This window comes from Ahaetulla prasina, chromosome 9, assembly GCF_028640845.1.
Source record: "Ahaetulla prasina isolate Xishuangbanna chromosome 9, ASM2864084v1, whole genome shotgun sequence".
Taxonomy (NCBI): domain Eukaryota; kingdom Metazoa; phylum Chordata; class Lepidosauria; order Squamata; family Colubridae; genus Ahaetulla; species Ahaetulla prasina.
In genome coordinates, this window is record NC_080547.1 from 32,585,238 (window position 1) to 32,611,362 (window position 26,125).

General features: G+C 38.1%; 1 protein-coding gene across 1 annotated transcript in view; it reads left to right on the forward strand.

The window, feature by feature from the left end:
* LRRTM4 (leucine rich repeat transmembrane neuronal 4) overlaps positions 1-15,875 on the forward strand; it is a 464,454-nt gene extending 448,579 nt beyond the window's left edge. The window contains exon 2 of the mRNA XM_058193989.1: positions 15,654-15,875. Within this exon, the coding sequence (XP_058049972.1) occupies positions 15,654-15,875 (222 nt within the window). The remainder of the gene's footprint in view (positions 1-15,653) is intronic.
* The last annotated feature ends 10,250 nt before the right edge of the window (positions 15,876-26,125 follow it).

A 26,125-nucleotide genomic window follows, 5' to 3' on the forward strand; every position in this document is an offset into this window, starting at 1 on the left:
AAGAGAGATGGGGTTGCAGATTGACATTCAGACATTCATATATTTTGTTTGTTTGTTTGTTTATCTAACAAAAATTACAAATTCATACAAACAAAATGAGAAAAACTAAAATGTGACAGGGACAATAGGCATGTTAGTGCACTTAAGTATAGGTGCAAAATCTATAACCCAGATTGGCTACAGACATCAATTTGTCAAATATCTGCTGACCATTAGTAACAATCCCACACGTCCCTTCTGTCTATCTCAGCCCGATCCTGATACCTCTACCATATATGATCTTTATATGTGCAATGTGTGTGAAAGCTTGACAATATGACAATATTCTCCTCTTGGGATTGATGTCGTGCAAAATGTAAAATAAATCTCAGTTGTTGTTCATCTGTTAGACTGCTGCAACCAATGTGGAAGTATTTAATGTTTTATCTCTTCTGTGCTAAAACTCCAAATGTAATTAAATAGTATCTCTTAAGTAAGTAAATAAATAAGAAGATGATGTTGGTGATGTGGTAGTGGTGATGATGATGATGATGATGTTTTTGTTGATGATGATAATGACAATGATGATCCATTCAGTTGTGTCTGATTCCTACCAATACTATGGCCCAGGTCCCTCTACATCATCCAATTTTGCACTACTTCTTTAAGTTGTTCTATGCTCTGACTAATGCAAACTTTGATGGTGAAGAGAAATCTAGAGGTGTCTTCAATGTAAATGGAACCCCAAAAAAGGCAAGAATTGCCCTATGGGGCATGCATGGACCCAGCATTTAATGTGGATGGATGGATGCATGAGAAGTAGGAAAGGAGGGGGGATTTTTGGCACTCAAACCTTCTTTCTTCCTTCTTCTTCTCAGCACATTTGTAGAATATTAGACTAGCCTGTGACTACTCAGATCATGGCTGACTGGTTTAGGTTTCGGTCAAGCATGCTGTCTCTTATTGACGTGAGGTACAGACATTTTTCTTTGTGCTTTTCATATGCAAGAGGGCAGATTAGCTTTCCCTGTAGAATTCTTTTTTTTTTTTACTTATACTTGGAATTCATCACAAGCAAAAGGTAACAGCAGTACCGGGAAATTGTTTTGCATTTAGAATCATTGAAGCCAGTTAGATCAAAGATGAGATTAAAGTGTATTTGTTTTCTCGTTAATTCTTTCTCTCCCTCTCTCTCACACACACCTCATTTTCCAAAATATAGCACAATCTTATTCTGCTTTATCACTAGGCAGCTTTGAAAGGGACAGCATATCGTGTTCTTCTAATACCCTTCAACCTGTCTTCCTCTCCTTCCTCTTGTGGAAAATATTTGTGGAGTTTTGCTGTTTGAGGAAATTGGTTTTCACAAGGGACTAGAGAATGAATGTGCAAAATAAATAAATAAGGCCGTGGATTAGGGGAAGAGAGTGAGTTTAGATACAAAAAAAGCAACACGGCATCTTATTTTCCTTGCACAGACTGCTCTAGCTTCCCTTCATTACAATAACTGAAGCCTGATCGTATTTATAATTCCTCTGAAGTGAATCCTATTTTTCTTAGCGATTTTTTCCCCCATTGCATCTTACTTCTTTCTTATCCAGCCTATATCTCGCCCATTTCATGCACATGCATCTATCATCCTACTTAAAACTTTAAAATAATGGCAATTTCCTTTCTTAACATATGCGTAGCACCATATTGGCAGAAAGAATGGATAAAATAGGCTATCTGCGATCCTTGACAAGCTTTGAAATATGCACTTAGATAAGATTTTTTTTAAAAAAAATCTGCATTAACTATACATTTAGAGAGTTAAAAAGAAAAGCTGCAGAACTAGAACCAGATGGAATTGTGAGATCAAAAATCAATGGATTCCATTAATAGAAAGTTCCTATTTATTAGGGAGTTGCTTGGGATGTCAGCCTGTTAATTCCAGGTGACGTAAAATGGTGTTTCAATTTCTGCACTGCCAGAATAGATATTGGAAGAGCACTTTGCATGTTCACACTTACATTTATTTATTTATTTTAATTTTCCTCCTGTTATACGTGCTCAGGTCTTTCCATAGTTCCTCAGAGATGGTCTGTCCTGCTTTATTATTTTCCCTTAGGACTATTTCGCTTTAGGACTATTAAGGTTCTAAGCAAGGTTAAGGCAACGTGATGACCCTGGTAGGTTTATATTGATGAACACCACTGTTCACCATGGCCTTCCATATATTTTCATATATTTGAACAAGTTGGTATGCTGTAAATCCACTTTGGCCATGAAGTTGATTTTCAAGAATGTCCCAGGTAGTTCTGAAAGGCCATATTAGAAAGTGAAAAAGATGAGAAGCTATAATCCAGAGTTCTGCCTTGGAAAACAATAAACAAATGGAGGAATGAATGAACAGGCAAAGACAAGTTGGACTGATAGAAAATAGAACTGCATGAATGCTACAATTTGAAGATTTAATGTATCAAAGGGTATTTTTTAACAATGGACCTTGAAATTAATTTTAGGAGTATCTGCTTCTATAGATAGATAGACTGTGTTTAAAAGGTGTTCTGGAAGAGGAACAAGATCAAGACTGATTTGAAAGTGGATTTAACCATGACAAGCTATAAGAATAACATGGACATACGAAAGAAACTGGCCTATGTCTTAATAATTAAATCAAATTTCATAGTCAGAGAAGTGTTACATAATTAAAACATTATTTTAATTATGTCACCTTAGTGCGGGCCATAAATAATGTTTCTGCAGAGAAGAACCATGGCTTCTCAATCTGTTGGTTTTGCTCAGCGGAAAATTGCACCATAATTTTCTTTCCTTCCTAATATATCGAACAGACCAGAAGACAATGAAAAACCATTTCTATAGTCTTAGATGTGACCAAAAAATAAAATAAAAATAAAAAATGGCTCCAATGACTGCATTATTAAAGCCCCGCCCCTATTGCGTGTGTGTTGCATGCTAATAAGAAATAGGGCTTTGATTGTACAGTCACAAAGCCTACATCATGACACACACACATATACAAACACAAAAACATCCTGTAAATGCCTCTGTATTCTTGACAGGAAGTTACCAGGAGTCAAGCTGAATCCAAAGGAGATTTTGTTGAAATGCTGAATTAATCTGCAAATAGCTCTTTTGCTATGTTTTACTTTAATTTCCTCCTGGAGTTTATGCATGCCTTTCTTGATAAATAGGACAGTAGAGAAATGCCCGATGAAATGAAAAAAATCAACACACCCATTTGTTTAATAGAGATTATTAACAAGGAAAATAAAAATAAATAAATAAATACAATGGTTTAAAAATATGCTTTGCCTGAAAGTCTGGGGGAACTTCATTAATTTTCTGCTTGCCTGATCTCTGATAGACAAAACACCTATGGAATATGATTAAGGCAAGAGAAAAATATATGATTTATTTTCTAATATTGGTTGTACTCTTCCTTTTAATTTTCACACATCCTATTTAATAGAACTGTTTAAAAGCTGTTTAGAGGAATTATAAAAGCAAAACAAGGGATTATAGACATTGTCAACAATTTTTCAGATGTCGTAATTTATTCTTGTAAACCAATGCATCATTTTTTTTAATGTTAAGAATTTACTAATGTTTGTGAAATTGGTTCACTGTTCATGACACTTTACATCAGGGGTCTCCAACCTTGGTCCCTTTAAGACTTGTGGACTTCAACTCCCAGAGTCCCTCAGCCAGCAAAGCAAAGCTGGCTAAGGAACTCTGGGAGTTGAAGTCCACAAGTCTTAAAGGGACCAAGGTTGGAGACCCCTGCTTTACATAACACCTTAATACTTCATTCATCTATATCAGGGGTCTCCAACCTTGGCAACTTTAATACTTGTGGACTTCAACTCCCAGAATTCCTCAGCTAGCAAAACTGGCTGAGGAATTCTGGGAGTTGAAGTCCACAAGTCTTAAAGTTGCCAAGGTTGGAGACCCTGATCTCTATACAGTACTACTACAGGCTGGCTGAGGAATTCTGAGAGTTGAAGTCCACACAGCTTAGGTTAAGAAGTGCTGCCTTATCTCCACTATCCAAAGAGAGGAGTGAGGAGATGCTCCTACTTGTGAAATTAGATGATACACACACACACACACACACACATTTTCCTTTTGAAGGAATGCAACTTCTCTTCCTTGTCTGTGAGTCATTGTTTGACTTGCGTGAAACAGTTGAGTTACTGTCTCAGCATGAGAGTCTAACTCTCTCAAGAGCTAATGAGACCAATATCCACCCAGGATAAAAAGGGAACCTCCTCAGCAGGATGAAATTTTGAATGCATTTGTCCAATTGTGCATATTCCTGTTCTTTTCTTTTTTTAAACTACAAGAAGCTAGCTGGACATTGTTATTTCTATAAGTCTTTCTGAACAGTGGCACACTAAAGTATTTCAGTTAAGAGAAACACTTCTCTGTGCTTACTATCATTTTATGTTCAACCAGGATAGTGGTTCCTATTACTTTTTCAACATAGACTGTTCAAATGATGCTATGGTATAGATATTAGTGTAATCTGATTCCAAGATCTGTTCTCTTCAGGGTTTGAGAAGTGGTGAGGATCAAGGTTTGCAGAATATACATTTAAGAATACAGGCAATGAGAGTTTGATTCAGTGGTTAGGACACCAGGCTAGAAAGCAAGAGACCATGAGTTCAAGTCTCACCTTGGCTGTGAAAGTCAGCTGGATGACCCAAGACCAGTCACTCTCTTTCAGCCCACCTTACCTCACAGGGTTGTGGTGAAGGAGGAAGGCGTGTCTGATATGCTCATTGCCTTGAGTTATTTGTAAAAATAATGAAGGCAGGATATAAACAAATAAATACCAATTTTGTCCATCTTACTTTTATTGCATTTTTAATCAATCCATTTGAGTAAAGAATTTTTGTCATTATGACAGCAATTGGAAAGAAACATCAAAAGGACTTAATTGGGCAACAGAAAAAGCTGGATTTTAGGAACTGTCTCCTGCCACTTGTACTTGCCTCCTCCATTTTCTCCTTTTCCTTTTTTTTTTTACATTTAGTTAGTTTACTTTATTGTCATTGTACCTTGTACAACGAAATTAAATACCATCTTCAGTGTACATTATAACTATAAAAATAAAACACAAACACACATCTGCTGCTGATGATTAGCTGTTCTTTGTACATATTGTCTAGGCCAGGGGTCTCCAACCTTGGTCCCTTTAAGAGTTGTGGACTTCAACTCCCAGAGTCCCTCAGCCAGCAAAGCTGGCTGAGGAACTCTGGGAGTTGAAGTCCACAAGTCTTAAAGGGACCAAGGTTGGAGACCCCTGGTCTAGGCCAGTGATGCCTAACCATTTTGCCATCGTGTGCCAAAAGCAGGGACAGTGGGGGGGGTCGCATGCACACGGGCCTACACCCATAACTCAAAGCCTCTGGAGCCTGGGGAGAGTGAAAAACGCGCCTTCCCCACCCCCAGAGGCCCTCCGGAGGTGGGAAACAGCCTGTTTCCTAACTTCTGGTGGGCCCAGAAGGTCTGAAAATCAGCAGGACAGCATGTGCACGCACACTGGAGCTTAGCTCAGGCAGCACTTGTGTGCGCACTGGCTCCGTGTGTCACCTGTGTCATGCGTGCCATAGGTTCACCATCACAGGTCTAGGCAGTTCTTTTTGATGTCATCATCATACTCAGTTACCACTTTTGTCCTTCTTTGGGGTGAAACATTCTCTGTTAGGGAAGAATTCACTTGTAACCATTCTGGTCTTTCATTATAGCTGCTGGTAGGAAGAACATGTCAGCTTCAGATTTTGATAGTTCTTCTATTCAAACATTTAAAAGAGGTGTTTTACTAAAAATGACCTTTTTTTGTACAGAAGCACTGGGGGCTATTCTCTTTCAATTCCATGCAGAGAAATTAACCTGCAATTTTTTGTCAGTTCACATTCAGTTTGATGAAAGAGACCTGCCTTTCCAAATATTTTTCAAAGGGAGGAGAATATTGATGAAATTTTCATGGGTGAGATGTGGTGTTCTTGCAATTCTTTAATTATGTGACAGCCCCTGGGAAAACTGTATTTGAATGTTCTCCCTTTCAATTTGTGGCATCTCTTTAGTCATCTACAACATCCCCAGATTAATATGTGTTGTGGGCCGCCAGCGGCCAGCAGAGCTGGCAGCAGAGTCAGACAGTGAGAAGGTTGGGGAGGAACATGGGCCAGTCCTGGGGGCTGGGGAAAGCTTGGATGAGGGCTCTGGGTTGGAGGCAGAAAGGGAGATAGACAGCAGTGAGGCAGAGGAACAGCTGGAGCCCATTCCCAGTGTGTGTATGCGCAGAGCTGCCAGAACAACTCAGAAAGCAGGGTCAACTTGGGAGTAAAGCCACACCTTGGAGATGATTGGCCCCTCCCACAGGAAACAAAAGAGGAGCAAACGAGGAGGGGACTTTTGCAGGAAACAATTCATTTGTTCGGTAGTTTTAAGAGTAGAAAGTTCTGTTCGTGACTCTAAGAGACCAAGTTTTGCCTTACTCTGCATTTGGAAACAAGTTACGTGGCAGCTTGCCGAACAAGATAAGGTGTGTTGATAAATATTCCTTTGAAAAACTGTTTGGACAAACCTTGCTGACTGTGAATGAAAGTAATTCACAGTCGTGTAAATAAAAGAGGTTTTGCCAGGACCAATTCCTGCTTCCTGCTTTTTAAGGGAGGCTAGGACAGAACAATATGTTTCAGTTCTGTTATTAGAAGAGAGCTCCTCCCATGGTGCTTTTTCAGAAAATATGGGTAGTTAGGGAGCCTTCACTATGATGGAAAGACATGGAACAGTAAAGCATCCCATCTCCAGTTATAAAATCACCTCAGAAACGTGTTCAAGAGAAATGCAAAAGAAATATCCAAGTATTCACAACATTCAGTGTAAACCTGAAAGGTTTTTTTTTTGTTTAAGCAAAGGGAGTTGAGAAGGTGGAAGATAGACTTTGACACAGCACTCAACCAACTATGTACCTGATAAACAGGTGGCCTATTGTGATAAGCATATTTGTGGAACATGAGATAGAAGTTAAAATCGCTCCGAAAGGGAAACATTACCTGGAAAAGACAAGAAGACTTTATCTTCGATCAGCCCCATCTTTGTATAATGTCTAAAAAAAGCAAGCAGTTCTTTTCTTTTCTCTCTCTCTCTCTCTTTTAGAAAATTAGTGCATAGGTAGAGAAGAAAAAAACAATTGGTATGTATCATCTTGGCTTGTAGCTTTATTTTTGCTCTTCATCTATAGATCACGGGTCTCCAACCTTAGCAACTTTAAGACTTGTGGACTTCAACTCTCAGAATTCCTCAGCCAGGTGAGGAATTCTGGGAGTTGAAGTCCACAAGTCTTAAAGTTGCTAAGGTTGGAGACCCCTGATCTATAGCATGGGTGTCAAACTCACAGTGTTGTGTTGCCATCACGTGACATTTCACAATGTTTTTTCCCTTTGTGGAACTGGGGTGGGAATGGCCTGTACATGATGCATCCGGCCCATGGCCTGCCAGTTTGACACCCCTGATCTATAGAAAGCCATTCAACTTTTTAAAGAACATTACAAACTTTTGAAATAATCATTTTTTTCTACAAAAAAAAGGGTGTTTATGCCACAGCTTTTGAGAAAATTTAAGGAAAATATAATCTTTAACACAAAATTTTTTTTAACTTATTTTGTAGTGCCTTTGTCTACGAATATTTAGTTTACTGTTGCCAACAGTACATGTGTTTATAGGTTGGTTAGTTTGCAGGTTGCCAACAAGTTGCCCCAGAATAGGTTGCCAACTCTACCACCTTTTCCCCCATTTGAATCATTTTCTCATTTAACATAAAGTATCAAAACTGTAAGGTTTCTACCCCTTTCATAGCAAGATCCACAGAAATATTCACTTCAGATCTTAACATGAGCTAATTAATCCAAACCATTAGACCAAAATTCTTAACAAATACGGGAAGTGGTAATCTAACCACTCAGTTCCTCAGTTAATAAAGTTAACCTTGGTACAAAAGAATAGATAGTATTTCACTTAAGTCCTTGAACAAGAGCGCTCTTTCTCTCCCCCACCCGCTCCCTAGAAGTAAGTTGCTCAGATAAATGGGACCTACTATTATGTAAATGTGCATATGACTGCAGTATTTTATGATGGTTTGCAATGTTTCATCCTCAGAATTGACATTAAACAGGAATTCAAAAAGAAAACATAATGCTCTGTTGAAATGCTAGCTCTGGATGTTTAGATAAATGTGTGTGGGTTTTGTTTTTGTTTTTGTTTTTTGTTTTTTTTTGCTTTTCTTTACCACTGATATGAGAAAATATTTTCAAATTGTCTTACATTCGTTCCACCACATTAAATAAATGAACCATATATTTAACTGGATATTATTAGATGTGATACAAGTTGTGGGCATATAATTTGTTTAGAAGAAACTAAATGCAGATAATATGAATAAGAATAGAGTCTGGTGATAAATAGCATGTCATCTCTCTTATTCAACTGAGATTTATTTTTGCAATAGGCAAACAATGCTAGATCAAATGAAAACCCATACACACGCATACACACACAAAGGCAATAACCTTTCACTAAGAAAAGAAAACTTAAATATAGCATAGGATTCTCAGCTTTGGCACCCTTCCCTGCAATATATAATTTGACTTCTTTTGTAAGCAATCCAACTCTTCTCCCTCTATCCCGCTTCAGCAGAAACATTAATATTTTCACAACATGCATGTAAATAGTGATAAACAGGTACCAGTTCCAAAAATATAGGAACAATTACTTTAGTTAAAAGGTTGGATTAGAATCAGAAGGCTCTAATACCATCTAATACCATTTAATTTAATGTTATTCCTTATTCTTCTTTGTATTTCACATTTAAGCAATATTCAAGGCTTCTTGGGATTAGATGAAAGCAGTAGAGCTGGGTTCATTGGTATACTGATGACACCCCATTCCAAGCTGCAAATGATCATAGATGTTTCATGTAGATGTTAAATTGCATTAAGGCTCATGGAACCCTGAGTGACATCAACCCTCAAGCACCTTCTGGGGTGCATCCTAACCAGAAGGATCAGAACCCCTGCAAAAGGGTGCTTCAAGAGCCAATTTGCGGTCCTCCATTTAGAATAGAATAGAATTTTTTTTATTGGCCAAGTGTGATTGGACACACATGGAATTTGTCTTGGTGCAAATGCTCTCAGATACGTTCATCAAGAATCATAAGGTACAACACTTAATGATAGTCATAGGGTACAAATAAGCAATCAGGAAACAATCTATATCAATGTAAATCGTAAGGATACTAGCAGCAAAGTTACAGTCATACAGTCATAAGTGGAAGGAGATGGGTGATGGGAACAATGAAAAGATTAATAGCAATACAGACTTAGTAAATAGTTTGACAGTGTTGAGGGAATTATTTGTTTAGCAGAGTGATGTGTCTAGTTGTTCTGATGTGCAGTGCTCTATAGTGTTGTTTTGAGGGTAGGAGTTGAAACAGTTTATGTCCAGTATGTGAGGGGTCTGTAAACATTTTCACAGCCCTCTTTTTGACTCATGCAGTACACAGTCCTCAATGGAAGGCAGGTTGGTAGCAATTGTTTTTTCTGCAGTTATAATTATCCTCTGAAGTCTGTGTCTGTCTTGTTGGGTTGCAGAACCAAACCAAACAGTTCTAGAGGTGCAGATGACAGACTCTATAATTCCTCTGTAGAATTGGATCAGCAGCTCCTTGGGCAGTTTGAGCTTTCTGAGTTGGCACAGAAAGAACATTCTCTGTTGTGCTTTTTTGATGACATTGTTGTTAGCTGTCCATTTTAGATCTTGTGATGTGGTAGAACCTAGAAATTTAGCTTCTGATATAGGTCATTCATCACACTGAAAGGCCACCATCTTTTCAATCACTTTATTGAAGAATGGAGTGTTAGAGATTAACTTCGAATGATCTTCTGGATCCTGTTAGAGAGAAAATGTTTTCAATAAGAGTCATATAACCACCTCCTTTAAGCAAAGGGGAGCATATTCCTCACACAAAAAAGTAATTGTCATCTCCCGTAACCAACCACCAAGGTTATAATAAAGAAATGGGGACCATTGCCTATGCATATGTGTTGTGCATATCTTCAAGATTTAGAACCTGAAAAGAATCTGTAAGAACAAAGCAAGTTATTTTGAAGATCACTTTTCTACGACCTGCCCCTATACTGCAGTCCAAATCAAGGCAAACACAATTAGGTGTTTGTAAAGAATGATGAAAATTGGTCACAGCTAGCCACTGACTGTTCCTGAAACAATTCTCTATGAAGAAGCAGTACGGTCCTATTCTGTGCAAACTCACTGAAAGCAGAAAAGCAAGACTTGTTCTATACATCCAGTGTTGTGCACTAGATTGCATATTGCATAAGTGTTCTACTGTTAACTAGAACCGTTTGTCCTAAGAGTATCTCCGTTTGGATTGCCAAAAGTCTACAAGTCCACAATATTACTTTGGCTCCTTAGTGAACTAAGATTCTACTTGAGTTACAATATGTTGGACAGAAAAGGGTGATTAGGACCAATAAAGAAGTTCTCATTGAAGAAGTTTTTATGGAACTAAGTTTAGGAACACTGAAGTCCTCCTGTGAATGATTAATTTTCTACCAAACATGATTTGTTTCTTTCCAAAAAATAAAAAATTAGAGAGTAGTGATGATGATATCTTTATGATTAAGAGCATCCTTCAAGATCATCATTCTTGATATAACTACTGCATTCAACAAGTTCCCTGAAGGCTGCAGTAATTATATCTTTTCATTCCACACTAATAGACTTATTGATTGTTACTTCTCTAAGTAATAGTCTGTAAGGTTAAGAGCTTCACCTGAAATTAGATTTAATATCTACCTGGGAAAACAGCACAATGACTACCTATGAAGAATTGTTCTCATGAAGAAACTTGACACTCTATTTGGTGGAGAAAACCCCAAGATAGTCAGAGGGTAAATTTAAGAGATAGACCAATATATCATGTCATGCTTCTAGTAGAAAAAGAGTGATAAGCTATTAATATTTATTTATATAATCATTGTATTATCCTTTAATTGAGGAAGCATCTCTATGTATTTTGTAGTAAATTACAAGATCTGTTTCTTAGAAAATCTCTTACAAATTGAGTCGATCCAAACCTCCACAGTTTCCTTTATATCTTACAATATTTTACATTTCACTTCTGTTTTTCCCCACCACATAAATTTACAGTAGATATATCCTTCTGCCATTGTTTAAACGGTGAAACGGTTGTCGAAATAAGGTATTGTCTGAAACAAAAATAACATTCTAGGTAAAACATTTATCTTAACATTCATACAAATTCTCCCCAACATGACAGTTATTATTTCTTCCACCTTAACATAACTTTTTAAACTTCATTCCATGTATTAACATAATTGTTTTCAAATAACATACAGTTCATATATGTCTTAGTAATTCTCAAATATTTAACCACCTTCTCAATAATAGAACCATTTTATTCCTCAGTTCTCTTTGATCTTGAACAGTTACATTTTTGTTAACATTTGTCTTCTGTTTATTAATCTTAAAACCTACCAATGTACCACTTTTTTAAAATTTACCATTAATAACTCAGTTCCCTTTAAATCTTCCAAAACTAAAACATCTACAAAAATCTTGTTACATGCCTTTTTTTAATATTCATGCTCACAATCTTCACACCTTGCCTTGTGTCTCTATTCAATATTTCAAGAACTAAAAGAAACAAAGAGTGAGCAACCCTGACTTGTTTTTTTTTCTGTATCTCACAATGTTTGTTAGATCTCCGTTAACAATTATTTCTGCTTTCTGTGAAGTTTCAATCAATCCTATTCATTTTCTAAAGTTCTCCTCAAAGTTCATATCTTCCAAAACTCAAACAAAAAAGTCTAATCCAAATTGTCAGAAGCCTTCTCTGCATCTAAAAAGATCTATGCGACTTGTTTTTCATTATGTAGTTCCAAATATTCCAAAATATCCAACATAGTTCTAACATTATCCTTTACCTTTTAGGTAAAAAGCCACATTGATCGTCATGAACAAATTCTTGCACAATTATTTTCAGTTTTTTCGCTAAAATCATAAGCAACTTGTGATTAGTTAATAATGAAATTGAGCTGGCATTTGGAGCCGGCATTTGGATCAGGGTAGTTAATAGTTTATCTAAGGCCGTGATGGTGAACCTATGGCACATGTGCCACAGGTGGCATGCGGAGCCATATCAGTGGGCAAGCGAGTGTTGCCTGAGCTGAGCTCCAGTGCGCATGTGCATGCCATTCAGGTGATTTTCGGGCCTTCTGGGCCCATCGGAAGTCAGAAAACAGTCTGTTTCCGGCCTCTGGAGGGCCTCTAGGGGGTGGGAAAGGCTCATTTTTCACTCTCCCCAGGCTCCAGAGGCTTTGAATTATGGGTGTGGGCACATGCATGTGCGACCCCCTCCCCCCACGCTGCCCCCTCTTTTGGCACGCGATGGCAAAAAGGTTAGGCATCACTGATCTAAGGGGTTATGTTGGGAGAGTTGTTTGTTTTTAATCATGGGTTCGCCCCACATCTACCCCTCTCCAGATGCGTGTTCAGAGGAGGAGGGTGAGTTTGAGTCTGCAGAGCAAAGTGTGGTGCTGAGTATTGGTCAAGATTGAGAATGCTAGCCTGATGGAGCAGCCTCAGCTGGATCAATCGGACGAGCTACCAGTTGAGGCTGATGGAGGTGAGCCACAGCTGCAGCAAGTTGTCAAGGTGAGGACAGGAAGCAGTTGATGCCTGTTAGCAATGAGGAGAAGGTGGAGTCCACACCACCTCCTGATCCATGGACATGTAGAGCAGAGAGGAGACAGGCAAACATCACCGGTCATATGATTACTCATAAGGAGGCAAAATGGCCATTCATGAAGGGCTGCACTGGCATTGCCTGCTTAACTCTGCCCGGAGGACTTGAGTGTTGCTGGAGCAACATGCACAAGTTCTGTGCCTTGTGTGTTTGTGCCGTGTATGACTCCTGGACTTTGTGTATGCCCATTGGACTCAGTTACCCAATGACTGTTGCTTGGAATCTGGACCTGTGCAAGAGGGGTGAGAATCTGTTTGGGTGGGTGAATAAACACCTGTACAACTCTTGCCATTTGTGTGTGTGTAGGGGGGGAGCAGGGCAGCACATCCTGTAAACTTGACCCAGAGTCGCTTGTGTGAGATGGGTAGTATAATGGTATGTTGGAATTATCTTGGGTGATTGGGTGTGTGTGGAGAATGCTGCCTAAGGAATAGTCAGACAAATGGAAAAAAGAGGCTCAGAAAGAAACCCCCCCTCCCATTCTTGGGCTATTAAGATTCTGATAATACAGCCTTACAATCAAGTAGAAATAGCTCATTGGTCATATTTCTGTCTGGCCCACCTGTGGAGGCTGGCTGCCATGCTATATAAGTGCTAAAAACAAAATAAAGTTGGTGCCACTTCAGATTGCACCTTGTGTTTTGCTGATTTTCATGGACATCCTCCGAATCAGGGGTCTCCAACCTTGGTCCCTTTAACACTTGTGGACTTCAACTCCCAGAGTCCCTCAACCAGCAAAGTTGAACCACAAGACTGATCTAAGGGACTGATCAACCACAAGTCTTAAAGGGACCAAGGTTGGAGATCCCTGCTCTGAATCATTCACCATACTGTTTGGAGCAGGGATAGTCAACCGTTTTATACCTGCGGCCAACATTTGTATCTCTGTTAGTAGTAAAATTTTCTAACCGCCCACCGGTTCCACAGTAATGCACCATGTATTGTCGTCTGCGCATGCCTCTCATGGATCGGGGATTGGGTTGAGGGGGGGGGATACCAGCTCTGCTTGTCTGTTACAGCTGTGTGGTGTTGGGGGAGAGGCACGAGCTATTCTGGGACGAGGCTCTTTTGTTTGCAGTCGCAGTATAGCGCCATTTAGTGTCACTTACGTAACGTGAACTAAACTTATGCACGGGCGGTACAAATAGTATATTTTCAGAAATTTAAATTGTCACGGGGAATTTTATGAAAACCTAATTAAAATGTTATTAAATAATGCTATGAAAATTTTTTAAAAAGTCAATTAAATTAAAAAAAGGAAAATTGCTTCAGTATCGGACAAAACCCCTACCGCCCATCATGAAAGCTGGAGCGCCCACTAGTGGGCGGTAGGGACCAGGTTGACTACCGCTGGTTTGGCACCTGGGGTTCGGTTCCCTGACAAGCATTCTTCTTTCTTTCTTAAAACCAGCTTCCCCTGTTTTGAAAGTCTTCCCTTTGTTTTCATTGAAAAACAAATAGGGTTTGAAGGGATTAAAAAAAAAAAAACTTTGGAAGAGAAGTTTGAAAAAAAAATTACTGGAAATGCAATTTAATGGGGCAACAGCAATTCAAAATACATTTAGATTTAATGTTATGATTCAGAAGCTTTTATCTCCAATTTGGAGGAAAAAAACAAAGCCACAATATACTCTGCCTATCTGGTTAATGTCTGCTGTACTGCTGAATTTTGTTTCAGGGTAATGGAAAGGGGTGGTGGTGGCTCAATTCTGAATTAAATACAACACCCACTGCTTTATACTATTAATTAGAGTAGGGACATCCACAGGAGACAGCAAAAAAGTCAACATGTCAGCCACAACTATTCAATCAAAGTTGTGCCTCTTTCTTTAAAACAATGAAGTTTCAGTCTTATTGTTTTTTGGCTGCCATCTTGAAATTTAACCTTTGGTTTACTAATTCTTGCAATCTTCAAATGGAATTTTGATGAAAGGTATTATCACTTAGGGCAGGGGTCTGCAAACTTGGCTCTTTTAAGACTTGTGGACTTCAACACCCAGAGTTCCTCAGCCAGCTTTCCTGGCTGAGTGACTCTGGGAGTTGAAGTCCGCAAGTCTTAAAAGAGCCAGGTTTGCAGACCCCTGACTTAGGGGATAAGGGATAGTTTGGAACTTTAAAAAGTTTAATGATAATTCTCTATCCCGCTCTGAAAATGATTGGCTGCTTATAGGTATGTGCTTCAACTGCTAAATAAAATTTCAATATGGTGAACTAAATGCCAACTGCACAGGAAGCCTCATCATTTTTTCTTAATCAATCCAGGAGATAGGATGGCTGGAGAGATAAAATGAATGGATAGATGGATAGCTAAATAGAAATCTGGCATAGCTTGGCATTTAATCTCTAGACCCATGAAAATATCTCTAATTATATAAGATAGTTTCATGCCAAACCTTTTCATTTCATTTGAATCCTATATTGCAACATCTGCGAGAAACACACTATTTTCTTTATTCTGTTTTGTTTTTATTTTTAATCTTCTGTGGATTAAATAGTATTCGTTCCTAGAACTGTTCTTCAGCAGGGTTTTATTAGTAGCAATGTGCTTGTAGTACCCATATGATTCTCCAGAGTAAAACCAATATTCAAATTCCAAGATGCAGGCGGTAGATGAGCAATCCATAAGCTATACATCTAATTCATTTTTGACTTTAACAGCTATAAAAACAATTGCTTAGTGAACTATCCCCAAGGTAAATAAAGAACTTTCCTTTAATAATTCAGAGCACTCTTTGAAGCAACCTACACTGTCTTTTTGATGCTAAGATTTAATACATACTTTCTTCTAAAATTATGCTAATCTGTGTCTTCCCAGGTTCCTCATCATATGAAGACTTTGCCCTATTACGGCTATGACCAACCAGTGATCGGATACTGCCAGGCTCATAAGCCTCTCCATGTAAATAAGGGATATGATACTATCTCCCGAGACCAGGTTGAAACCACCAACTTGGAGCTGAGTCGAGATCACAGCTTCATTGCTACCATTGCCCGCTCTGCTGCACCAGCTATTTACATTGAGAGAATACCAAACTGATGGATCGCCTTCTGAATGAAAATGAAGAAGAATGTGTGGGAGGGTTCTTATTTTCCTCTCTGCAGGGAAAAACAGCCCTTCGATTCAAGAGGTGAAAGGCGCAAGAAGACATTTTGAACCGTTCCCGTGGGGGGAAAAATGTTCTCCACTCAAAACCACAGAAAGAGAACAAAATGGAAGATGTCTCACAGAACACTGTGGAAACTCAATCTGGTGACCTGGCCGTACAGATTGGTGAATTCCAAAATGTCCTTTGGTTTTAAACTGTTGAACAAACTTCTCGGTGTAAATAAACAAACAAAAAGATTGTTGAGTTCTTATATGAAAAAAAAAAGAAGTTAGATTTCACTCTGGCAAGATAAAGGGATGGATTAAAAGTTGTGTTTGTATATTTGATTTTTCTACATTGCACGGTTCTGATGGAAAAGAACCACAGATGCCACTTTGTGGTGCAGGGGGAGTGGGAAGGGAAGGTCTGCCAAATACAGAATGAAGTATTATTTCTTTATAATTGTTTATTAGTCTTAGAGGTTTCCTTTAACATTTCCCCTCTTTTCAAATTGGAACATACCAAATCAATTTTTTTTCTCACTTCTTTATTTCCTAAGAATGCAAGATCTGTCTTATAAATTCCAATTCCAAATATGGTGTCAAAGGCATTTATCGAACCAAATGGACACTGACGATTCTGTAAAAGAACCAAGATGCATAACTGACAAAACTTGGGGTGCATGTACATTTAAAACACATGCTGTACATTTTCGATGAGGGGGGGTGATTTTTCCTCGATTTTTTTTTCTTATCTTCATTGTGATTCATTGTTGACACTTCTGTTATGTTTGGGGCTCTTTAAAAAAGGGGGGTGATTAATGATGCAATATGAGCTCACACTTGAACATGGAACTTCTCAATGTAAGGGAAAGGGTGGACTTTGGTTATAGAGATATGCATTACATACCCTACCTGTTGAAAATTATTAAGATAGGCTGACAAAAAGGATGCTTCGGTGAAATTTGAAGAAAGATGTGATTTAAAAGGGAAAAGTAAAGAAATCATGGAAGGATGTGTAACATTGTTTGATTTATTTTTAATTAATTATTCTGATCAGTTAGCTTTTGTGTAGTTTTTATCAATAAAAGAACAAAAATGATGGGGGAAAATAAACATATTATTTTGTGGTTGAGATGCCACACCTAAACTAATGATTGAATGTTTTCTTTAGCTGTTTTATACAGTGCAATATATATTTTCAAAAATACAATATGAAAGCATAAAAAGGGAGTAGAAAATTCATGTGTATCTCATTTGGATAACAAAATTCTCAATCATCTCCATCCCAGGCAGAAGAGCCTTCAAATAATATAATAGAAAAGGAAGTGCTTGAATATTTGGTGTAAGGCAATTCCAGAAGCAGGAGACCATCTTTAAGGAGGCTTCATCATGGAGTCTCTGAAGTTGGCATTTCCTGATATTTGGGACACTCAGCAAGCCCCTTTGACTAGACATCACTCAGCAAGCAGAGAAAGCAAACAGACATTAAGGACCAAAGCTACATAAGATCCAGAAGCTGACTGGCAGTTGTATAATGATATTACATGGGAGAACGAGGCACTCCTATTGGTCCTTAAGCTACTTGATGCTAAGTATACAAATGGTCTTCAAGGGCAATCCCATGTAGTGCAAATTGCAGCAATCTAATAGAAAAGTGACAAGAGCATGAGTGACCAAGACATTCTTCCAAAAAAGGCTGCAACTGGTTCACAAGATCTAACTGTTTGGTGACCTTCTCTACTTGCTGCTCAAGTAGGAGCTCTGAGTGCAAGAGAACTATAGATTTCAAGGCTGCTCAATCTCAGAAAGCACAAGCCCGTTATGGGTCAAAGATGGACTATCTCTGGAAAGGACTTATGAATCCACAGATACTCTGTTTTTCTGGGATTTCAAGCTTCCTTCTCACTATTCAATCCTTAATAGCCTTCAGGATTTGACTCAGGTCCTCCACTGCATTTGGAAATATACTGAATATCACTTCCATGTTGGCAGATGACGTGTTTCCAAATTTCCCATGTTAAACAGCAAGGGCAAAGATACTGTTGCACCCTGTTATGAAGCTCCCGAGGGCCCAACCTCTCGCCTGCCAACATCACTGATTGAATCCAATTGCTAAGGGTAAAATAATATTTTTCACTCCCAGCACATGCAACCAGCCTGCAAGGATTCCATGGTTCAAGGCACTGAAACTGCCAATAAATCAAACAAGTTCGGGACCCTTTATCCAGGTCCTACAGAGGCTTCAAGTTGGTCAATGAAGGTTTGATCTCACACTCTGAATCCTGATTGGAAAACATCCAGAAAATCTGTTTCATCCAAGACTCTCTGTAGTCGCAGTCCATTTAGCTTCTCAACAATCATCCCTTAAAAAAAAGAGAGGAAAAGTTGGAGATAGGGTAAAAACTGTATTAAGAATATATATTGACTCCACTGGAATGACTACCTAGATTTATAGCCAACCACCCACCACCTTTCTATTTTTGTTTAAATTAAATATGCAATATGTATGTATGTGTGCACATTTGTGGGCTTGTGTGTGTGTCCTGATATTACTATTTATTACTATTCCTATATACATTTTTAAAAAACCCGCATCACGCGAACAATGGCATAACTGAGTAACTTAATCAAGTACCTTTTATATTTTCTTATACCGGAATGATTCACTTAGCCAGAATAAGTTTCTAAATCCCATAGTTAAATCAGTTAATTTAATCCATAGCGGTGGTGGGTTGCTCCCGGTTTGGTCCGGTTCTTGTGAACCGCTAATAAAACCAGGGGGAAGCTCTGCCCACCCATCCAGATGTTGCCATAGACTATCTGCGCATGTGCAGAAGCTCGGCATGTATGTGAGCGTGATCCTGTTGCAAACCGATAGTAAAGGTAAGTAGAACCCACCCCTGATCCATAGGATTAAAATTGCACTGGGTGGGTTTGGGTTAAGAATACAATCTCATATACCCACACAAATAAGAATGGTAGATAGCAAGGGAAACATAACTTAGAGCTGATTATGTGAATTCCTATTCTCCAATTTTTAATGATTTTATCCAAGCTGCACCTTCAAAACATACAAGAACTGAGATGCATTTCCTCACCATTTTTTTTTTCAAAATTATGGAATGCATTTTTATTATTTAAAAAGTAAAATGACCATATTATGCACAAACTTCATAACATCAGAAAGCCCTCACAAAATGAAAATAAAAGGTGTGGAAATATTGGATATTTTAGGAGGGACTGTATATATGTGTGTGTATGAGTGCGTGTATTTAATTGCACATTGGCTATTGAAGTGGAATCAGGAAAAGGTGGCTTACAAAAGATTGGAATGCTAAAATAGCAGAAACTAATTTAAAATTGTCCCTGTAGTTGACCTAAAAAAACGAGTTCTATTCACAACTTAGAATTCTTTTCATTCTAGCACTGAAGTGAAATAATTTCTGTCTATAGCACTTAGGTTCTAAAGGAACGTAATTATCTTTGGACCTGTATTTCTAAGCAATCTCTTCCTATATCTGTCTATGACAACTCTGAAATAAGTGCAAAGCTAGATATAGGACTAATTGCATTAGGTGAAATATCATTTTTTAAAAAATAAAAAATAAAGTTTTCACAGAGATGGGAATGTAACATTGAGATGAGATAATTCTTTAGTTTTTAAAATCTATTTATCCAATTTGCATCTTCAGAACTTATACAATGGGAATGAGCTTCTTCACCAAAATTCTTACTTTTTAAAATTTTGTATTTTTATTAACCCCAACTAGATTATGTATAGAAATATTCATAATAGCAGAAAGTTTTTTACAAAATGCATTATTGTAAGAAAAAGTGTGCATACCCAAAAAAGGGTAAAAGATCAATTTTTTAAAATTGATTCCAAAATTGGCTAAATGAATTTGTAATTAGGCAAAGGAGAAATTAGTTGAAATCTGAATTCACAGGTACACTTGTCCCTAATCAAGTTTTTTACATCTATCTAAAATACCAGTGAAAAACTTTCCTTCCATATCAGCAGTTACCAAGAAAGATCATGTGCAGACATAATGTTTAGCAATCTGAATTTATGGGGCAGGGAGAATGAGATAATTCCCCAGCTACAATTTTGTTGCCCCAGCTAGTATAGCCTTAAGAATTTGTTTCACTAAAAAGGGTCCAGAAAAGAAAAGAGTGGGTAATATTGATTAAAGTCTAGTTACAGATGGACAAGAAAAAGACTTACTTTGAACCAGTTTAAAGGTCAGGTGATTTATGAGTGCACTTTGGTATTTTATAAAATGGATTATAGTCATTCATTCACTGCCTTTTTAGCATAATCTTCAGCCAAAGGATTTCCAAGATTCACATGCAATGAATAAAAAAAGAAACATCTTTCCTTTTTGCAGTTTATTTATTTATTTTATTTGAATTTATATCCCGCCCTTCTTCGAAGACTCAGGGCATCTTACATTGTGTAAGGCAATAGTCTCATCCATTTGTATATTATATACAAAGTCAACTTGTATTGCCCCCCCCCAACAATCTGGGTCCTCATTTTACCTACCTTATAAAGGATGGAAGGCTGAGTCAACCTTGGGCCTGGTGGGACTCGAACCTGCAGTAATTGTAATTGCAGGCAGCTGTGTTAATAACAGACTGCATTAGCCTGTTGAGCCACAAGAGGCCCTATAATCTAAAAGACAATAAATGGGGGGGGGGAATAAGAGAGATGGAAAGAGGAGAACTTGAACATGAGCACAAGTTCTTAAATAATGACCTGTATTCAGTTCAAGGCAGAACAACCTATGGAAAGTGAACTCTCAGCAAGTCTTCCTCACTGGAATCCCATATAGAAAATAGATTCCTGACATTTGACAATCAGTATTTGGAAAGTGTCATTTCACATAAGGTGTCTTGGGTTCTCTAACTGAAAAATCTCACAAAGTGAACAGCAGAACTATGATCGATATTCTTGAAGCCAGAGTGAATCTTCAGAAGACAATTGAAATCCATCACAGTTTTGAGCAGTGGCCACAGTAATTTCAGAATATAATCAGAATGAAACCTCCCCTCAAGCAGTCATTTAAGACCTGCAGGAAGAACAAGTAGACTTTTTTACAATGGATAATTAACAGACTAGAAAGGGGGTGGAAAAGGAAGAGGATATTCTACTTAATTGTAGCTTGTTCCATCCACCGATCATTAAAAATTGGAGATTTATTTATTTATTTATTTATTTATTTACATTTATACCCTGCTCTTCTCCGAAGACTCAGGGCGGCTTACAGTATGTTAAGCAATAGTCTTCATCCTATTTGTATATTATATACAAAGTCAACTTATTGCCCCCCCAACAATCTGGGTCCTCATTTTACCTACCTTATAAAGGATGGAAGGCTGAGTCAACCTTTTATTGATGTTGATGTTATGTTCTTTTTCCCTAAGGACATCAAGTCTTACTGCAGAGAATAGTCTCAATATTTGCCCTGTGGTGGTGGTTTTCATCTTGTTATAGTAAAGCACTTTTAAATGAAGATTTAGATAAGGCCACTGCTTTAACATCCTGGGCTATTTCTCATGTGCTATATTTACACCAACTTGTTCTTTGTTATAACAATTGTGAAGGAATGAGGATGTTCTATTCTGCTAGAACAAAGGGATACTTCACCTCCCAGCCTTGCTTTGAGTGGCCACTTGTCGAGTGCCAGGGAAATCGAGAGATTCAGGCAGTTCAATGAGTATAAAGATTTATTGCAAGTTTAAGCACCCTACAAGAATCTGAACTACTAACGGTCAAGGGAAATTAGTGGGTGTTAAGAATAGAAAGGAATTCAAGGTGGTCTGGACTTAGATTTCTTGTGGGTGCAAAGGGACTCATAACTGATAATGCATTTGACCCCTCCCTCAGGCTCAGCCTGCTCATCTACAGCAGTGCTACAAAAATTTAGACAAAGCATCCCTTTAAAAAACTACATAATCCTAATGAAGATGCTAAAAATAATCTTGAGTTCAGTTCTCTTGGTGATTTAATGAACATGTCTGTCTGTCTGTCTGTCTGTCTGTCTGTCTGTCTGTCTGTCTATCTATCTATCTATCTATCTATCTATCTATCTATCTATCTATCTATCTATCTATCTATCTATCTTGACAGCAGTATGGAAGTGGATTGCCATTGCCTTCTTCCCAACATGGTGTTTATTTATTTGACTCCCTGTCTAGAAATGCCTTTCTATGATGGTGCCAATTAAGAACTTACAAGAGCACTGGTGGCTCAGTGCTTAAAGTGCAATATTGTAGGCAAACTCTGCCCATAGCCTGGAGTTTGATCCCAATGGGGAATCAAGGTTGACTCAGGCCTTCCATCCTTCCGAGTAAAAGGAGAATCCTGATTGTTGGGGGTTTATATGCAAATAATGCTCCAGAGAACCTGCCCAGAGAGTGTTATAAAACATTATGGGATGGTATTTATGGGATGTGGTGGCTCAGGGGCTAGGACATTGAGCTTGTCGATCAAAAGGTCGGCAGCTCAGCGGTTCGAATCCCTAGTGCTGCCGTGTAATGGGGTGAGCTCCCGTTACTCGTCCCAGCTTCTGCCAACCTAGCAGTTTCGAAAGCACGTAAAAATGCAAGTAGAAAAAATAGGGACCACCTTTGGTGGGAAGGGAACAGTGTTCCGTGCGCCTTTGGCGTTGAGTCATGCCGGCCACATGACCATGGAGACGTCTTTGGACAGCGTTGGCTCTTCAGCTTTGAAATGGAGATGAGCACCGCCCCCTAGAGTCGGCAACGACTAGCACGTATGTGCGAGGGGAACCTTTACCTTTACCTTTATTTAAGTCTAATTGCTTTTGCTATTCTGTGTATGCATTTTTATTTTCCTTGAATGTTCCTGGGTATTCTTGATTAGGAGAAAATGGAGGTCATCAGAATGGAGGATGATATTCTTCTCACAACCAAAATAAGCTGAAAGAAAGTATTCTTAAAAAATAAAATAGACATTTAATTTAGTTCTACTACTGAAATTAAGCCATACATGTCTTACATAAACCTTCCCTCCCCCACCCCTCCTCCATAAAAAGTCAGAGGGGAAATAACGGAAAATCAATGAAAATAGAAAACTGAAAAGGACAGAAAAAATAAATTAAGAAAGTAATGTGAACGAAACAGCTCAAGGGGATGTTAAAGCAGAATAACAAAGACATCCACACATGCATAAAAACAGTCTTCAGTTAGTACATAGGGTCTTTACAGAGTTCAGTTTGTCAAGGGGATATGTTAAAGGATTCAATTGAAAGAGTGACACATAGTATTCCAGGTTTTTTTCTCTTATTTTATTTAAAAGACAGTGAAAAGCACTTTCTTCTCCAGCTTCCAGCTATGTAAGGGATTTGCAACCCCTTAATAGCTTCACATTCTGCAGGAAAGAGTTTTCTACATACCCTTCCAGTACAGCAGGTCATTATAAAGGTACAGAAGATAAGTATGTTCGCCCTGCCTTTGTAACTTTTATCTCAAAGCTTCTAAATGGGAACACCTTAGTACATATGAGTGCTCAGAATATATGCATCACTTCATGTTGGGAAATAATGAAACTATGCTAACTGGAGTTAGGAAAGATCTTGCAGGATTCACTAGTTCAGGGGTCTCCAACCTTGGTCCCTTTAAGACTTGTGGACTTCAATTCCCAGAGTTCCTCAGCCAGCTTTGCTGGCTGAGGGACCCTGGGAGTTGAAGTCCACAAGTCTTAAAGGGACCAAGGTTGGAGACCCTTGCACTAGTTCGTTTGTTTTTTTTATTACAATGTCTCTTACTGGAAGTTTATCTGGATCAAACTGGTGACCTACTGACAACTAATGTATCATCTTAGATGTATCATCTAACTTCTGATACATCCCCATGACATTATATGAGTTGTTTAGTCATTTGGTCAATGGTACTTTTCTTCTTTGGTGAGTTTCCTCCAGACCCAGCGTTTGCAAGTGCTGTGTGGGCTTATAAACATTCAAGAATTAATGAACCGTCAGTAGAACTCAAAACTGTCCCATCCATTTTAGAATCACTAGCCATTTTCCACAGCCACTAGTCAGGTTTTTATTTTTTTTCTCCCAACAGTCAAAATCCAGGTTGCCATTTTAGCTGCAAATAATTACTTCCATTTTCAAGCTTTTTCTTCACATCAATCTCCTATTCCTTTAAAACTTTCCTCTATGCCAACATCATATTGGAGCATCTAAAAGACTACCTCTCCCCGATTGCACCTACTGTCCCTGGATATCATCAGCTCTGGTAAAAGAGGCAAGCTTTGGATTCCATCTTTTAAAGAATGTTATCTGGTGGGACTCAGTAAGAGACCCTTTTCTGCTGTCTTTGGAACATCATTTTATTAGCAAGTATTGGCCTTTTTTACCACCTCTAACATCAGGCATGGAAGTTCAGTTGTAATATTGTATTTTTAACTGCCGAGAGTCATGATAATAAAGAAGGCAATCATGTTCAATAAAATAAATTCATATTTGCCATATTTCTCACATGAACACCATGTCCTATGAGACCCTAAACTAACTTTAGCTCTCAGGTCTTTATTAGCACAATTAAGCATAGAGTTACTGTAGATTGTTCATTTGATTGTCGCGTGGATACACGAAGAACCAGCAAGATGCTTTGGCAAAAAAATTCTCACGAGACCTTTCCTACTCTTGGTACATTATTTCTGTTCTCCTCCTATAAAAAATTCCATCCTCTTTACAAGTGAGATCAGATGTTATAAATGTTGAAATGTTAACATCCTCTTGCTTTTCAAAATATCAAACTTCCAGCTTTCAAGTGCGAAAGAGGTCAATTTCCTGAGGGAGAATTGCTTGGATGTTTTACTTCTCTGTGAAGCAGATTGAATAAGTGAATAAGAAAATTTACATGCCACATTTATTCAGAAGACTGAGGAAAGATGAGACCATTGAATTATTTATTTCAAGGTTTCAAGTTGTGAAATCTACAACAACAATGGAATTGGCAAATGAAACATCCGTGTTCCACAAAATTTCTCATTCCGTTATATGCCTCCCTCCAACACCCCCAATAATAATAACTATGCTGGAAACAGTTATAAAAGGTGAGTGGAAAACCTACAATTTGTGTTAGAAGATTGGACTAATTTGGACCAGAAATGGTAGTTGATAGCCCCCAAGTCACAGGAGCAGGAAGCCAGAGTGCCAATTCCATTTCCATGCCTCCTCCATGCCTCCTGCATGATTTAACTGAGAATGAGGACAGCTCTGGCATGCATCACTGAAACCTGGATGGATGAGAAGTGTGTGTGGGGTGGTATCATGGAGAACTGTTCCATCAGGTTTCATATTTTGTATCAGGCTGTCAGCCCTTCAAAGCAGACCAATCTCGAAAACCTAGGACATGTAGGTTTATTGTAAAGGGATAGAATCAAGATCACATGAAGTGTTAATACCACTTTATAATGCCTTGGTAAGACCACACTCGGAATACTGCATTCAGTTTTGGTCGCCACGATGTAAAAAAGATGTTGAGACTCTAGAAAGAGTGCAGAGAAGAGCAATAATTTTCAAAAGTGGTGATTTTGAGAAATATATGTGATAAATGGAGAAATAAGATAATAAAATGAAATAAGATTAAGATTGGAGTTTAGGGCTGATGGTAATATTGATTATAAATTAAATATTAAATATATTTAAATATTAAATATTAAGATGAAAAATAAAAAAGTAGGAAAAAAAGGATATTACGGCAGAAATTGAAATATATAAATTATATTGGGAAGTACTTATGTTATAAGCTGTAAATTTTGACTCAGTCAATACTCTATTCAGAAAAAATGTAGTTTATGTTTGTGTATATATATATATATATATATATATATATATATATATATATATATATATATATATATATATATATATATATATATTTGTTTTCTGAGGTTTTCGCGGGTGTTTGTATGTAGGTCTTTGGTTATTCGGGTTTTCTCCCGCGTAAAATTGGAAGTGTCTTGGCGACGTTTCGACGAAGTCTCATTCGTCATCTTCAGGCTTCAGCTTCAGCTTCGTGCTTCTGGGAGCAATGTGTGATTGCAGCTGTTTCTTCCTTCCTTTCTTCCTTCCTAAAAAGGAAGAAACAGCTGCAATCACACATTGCTCCCAGAAGCACGAAGCCAAAGACACCAGCCTGAAGATGACGAATGAGACTTC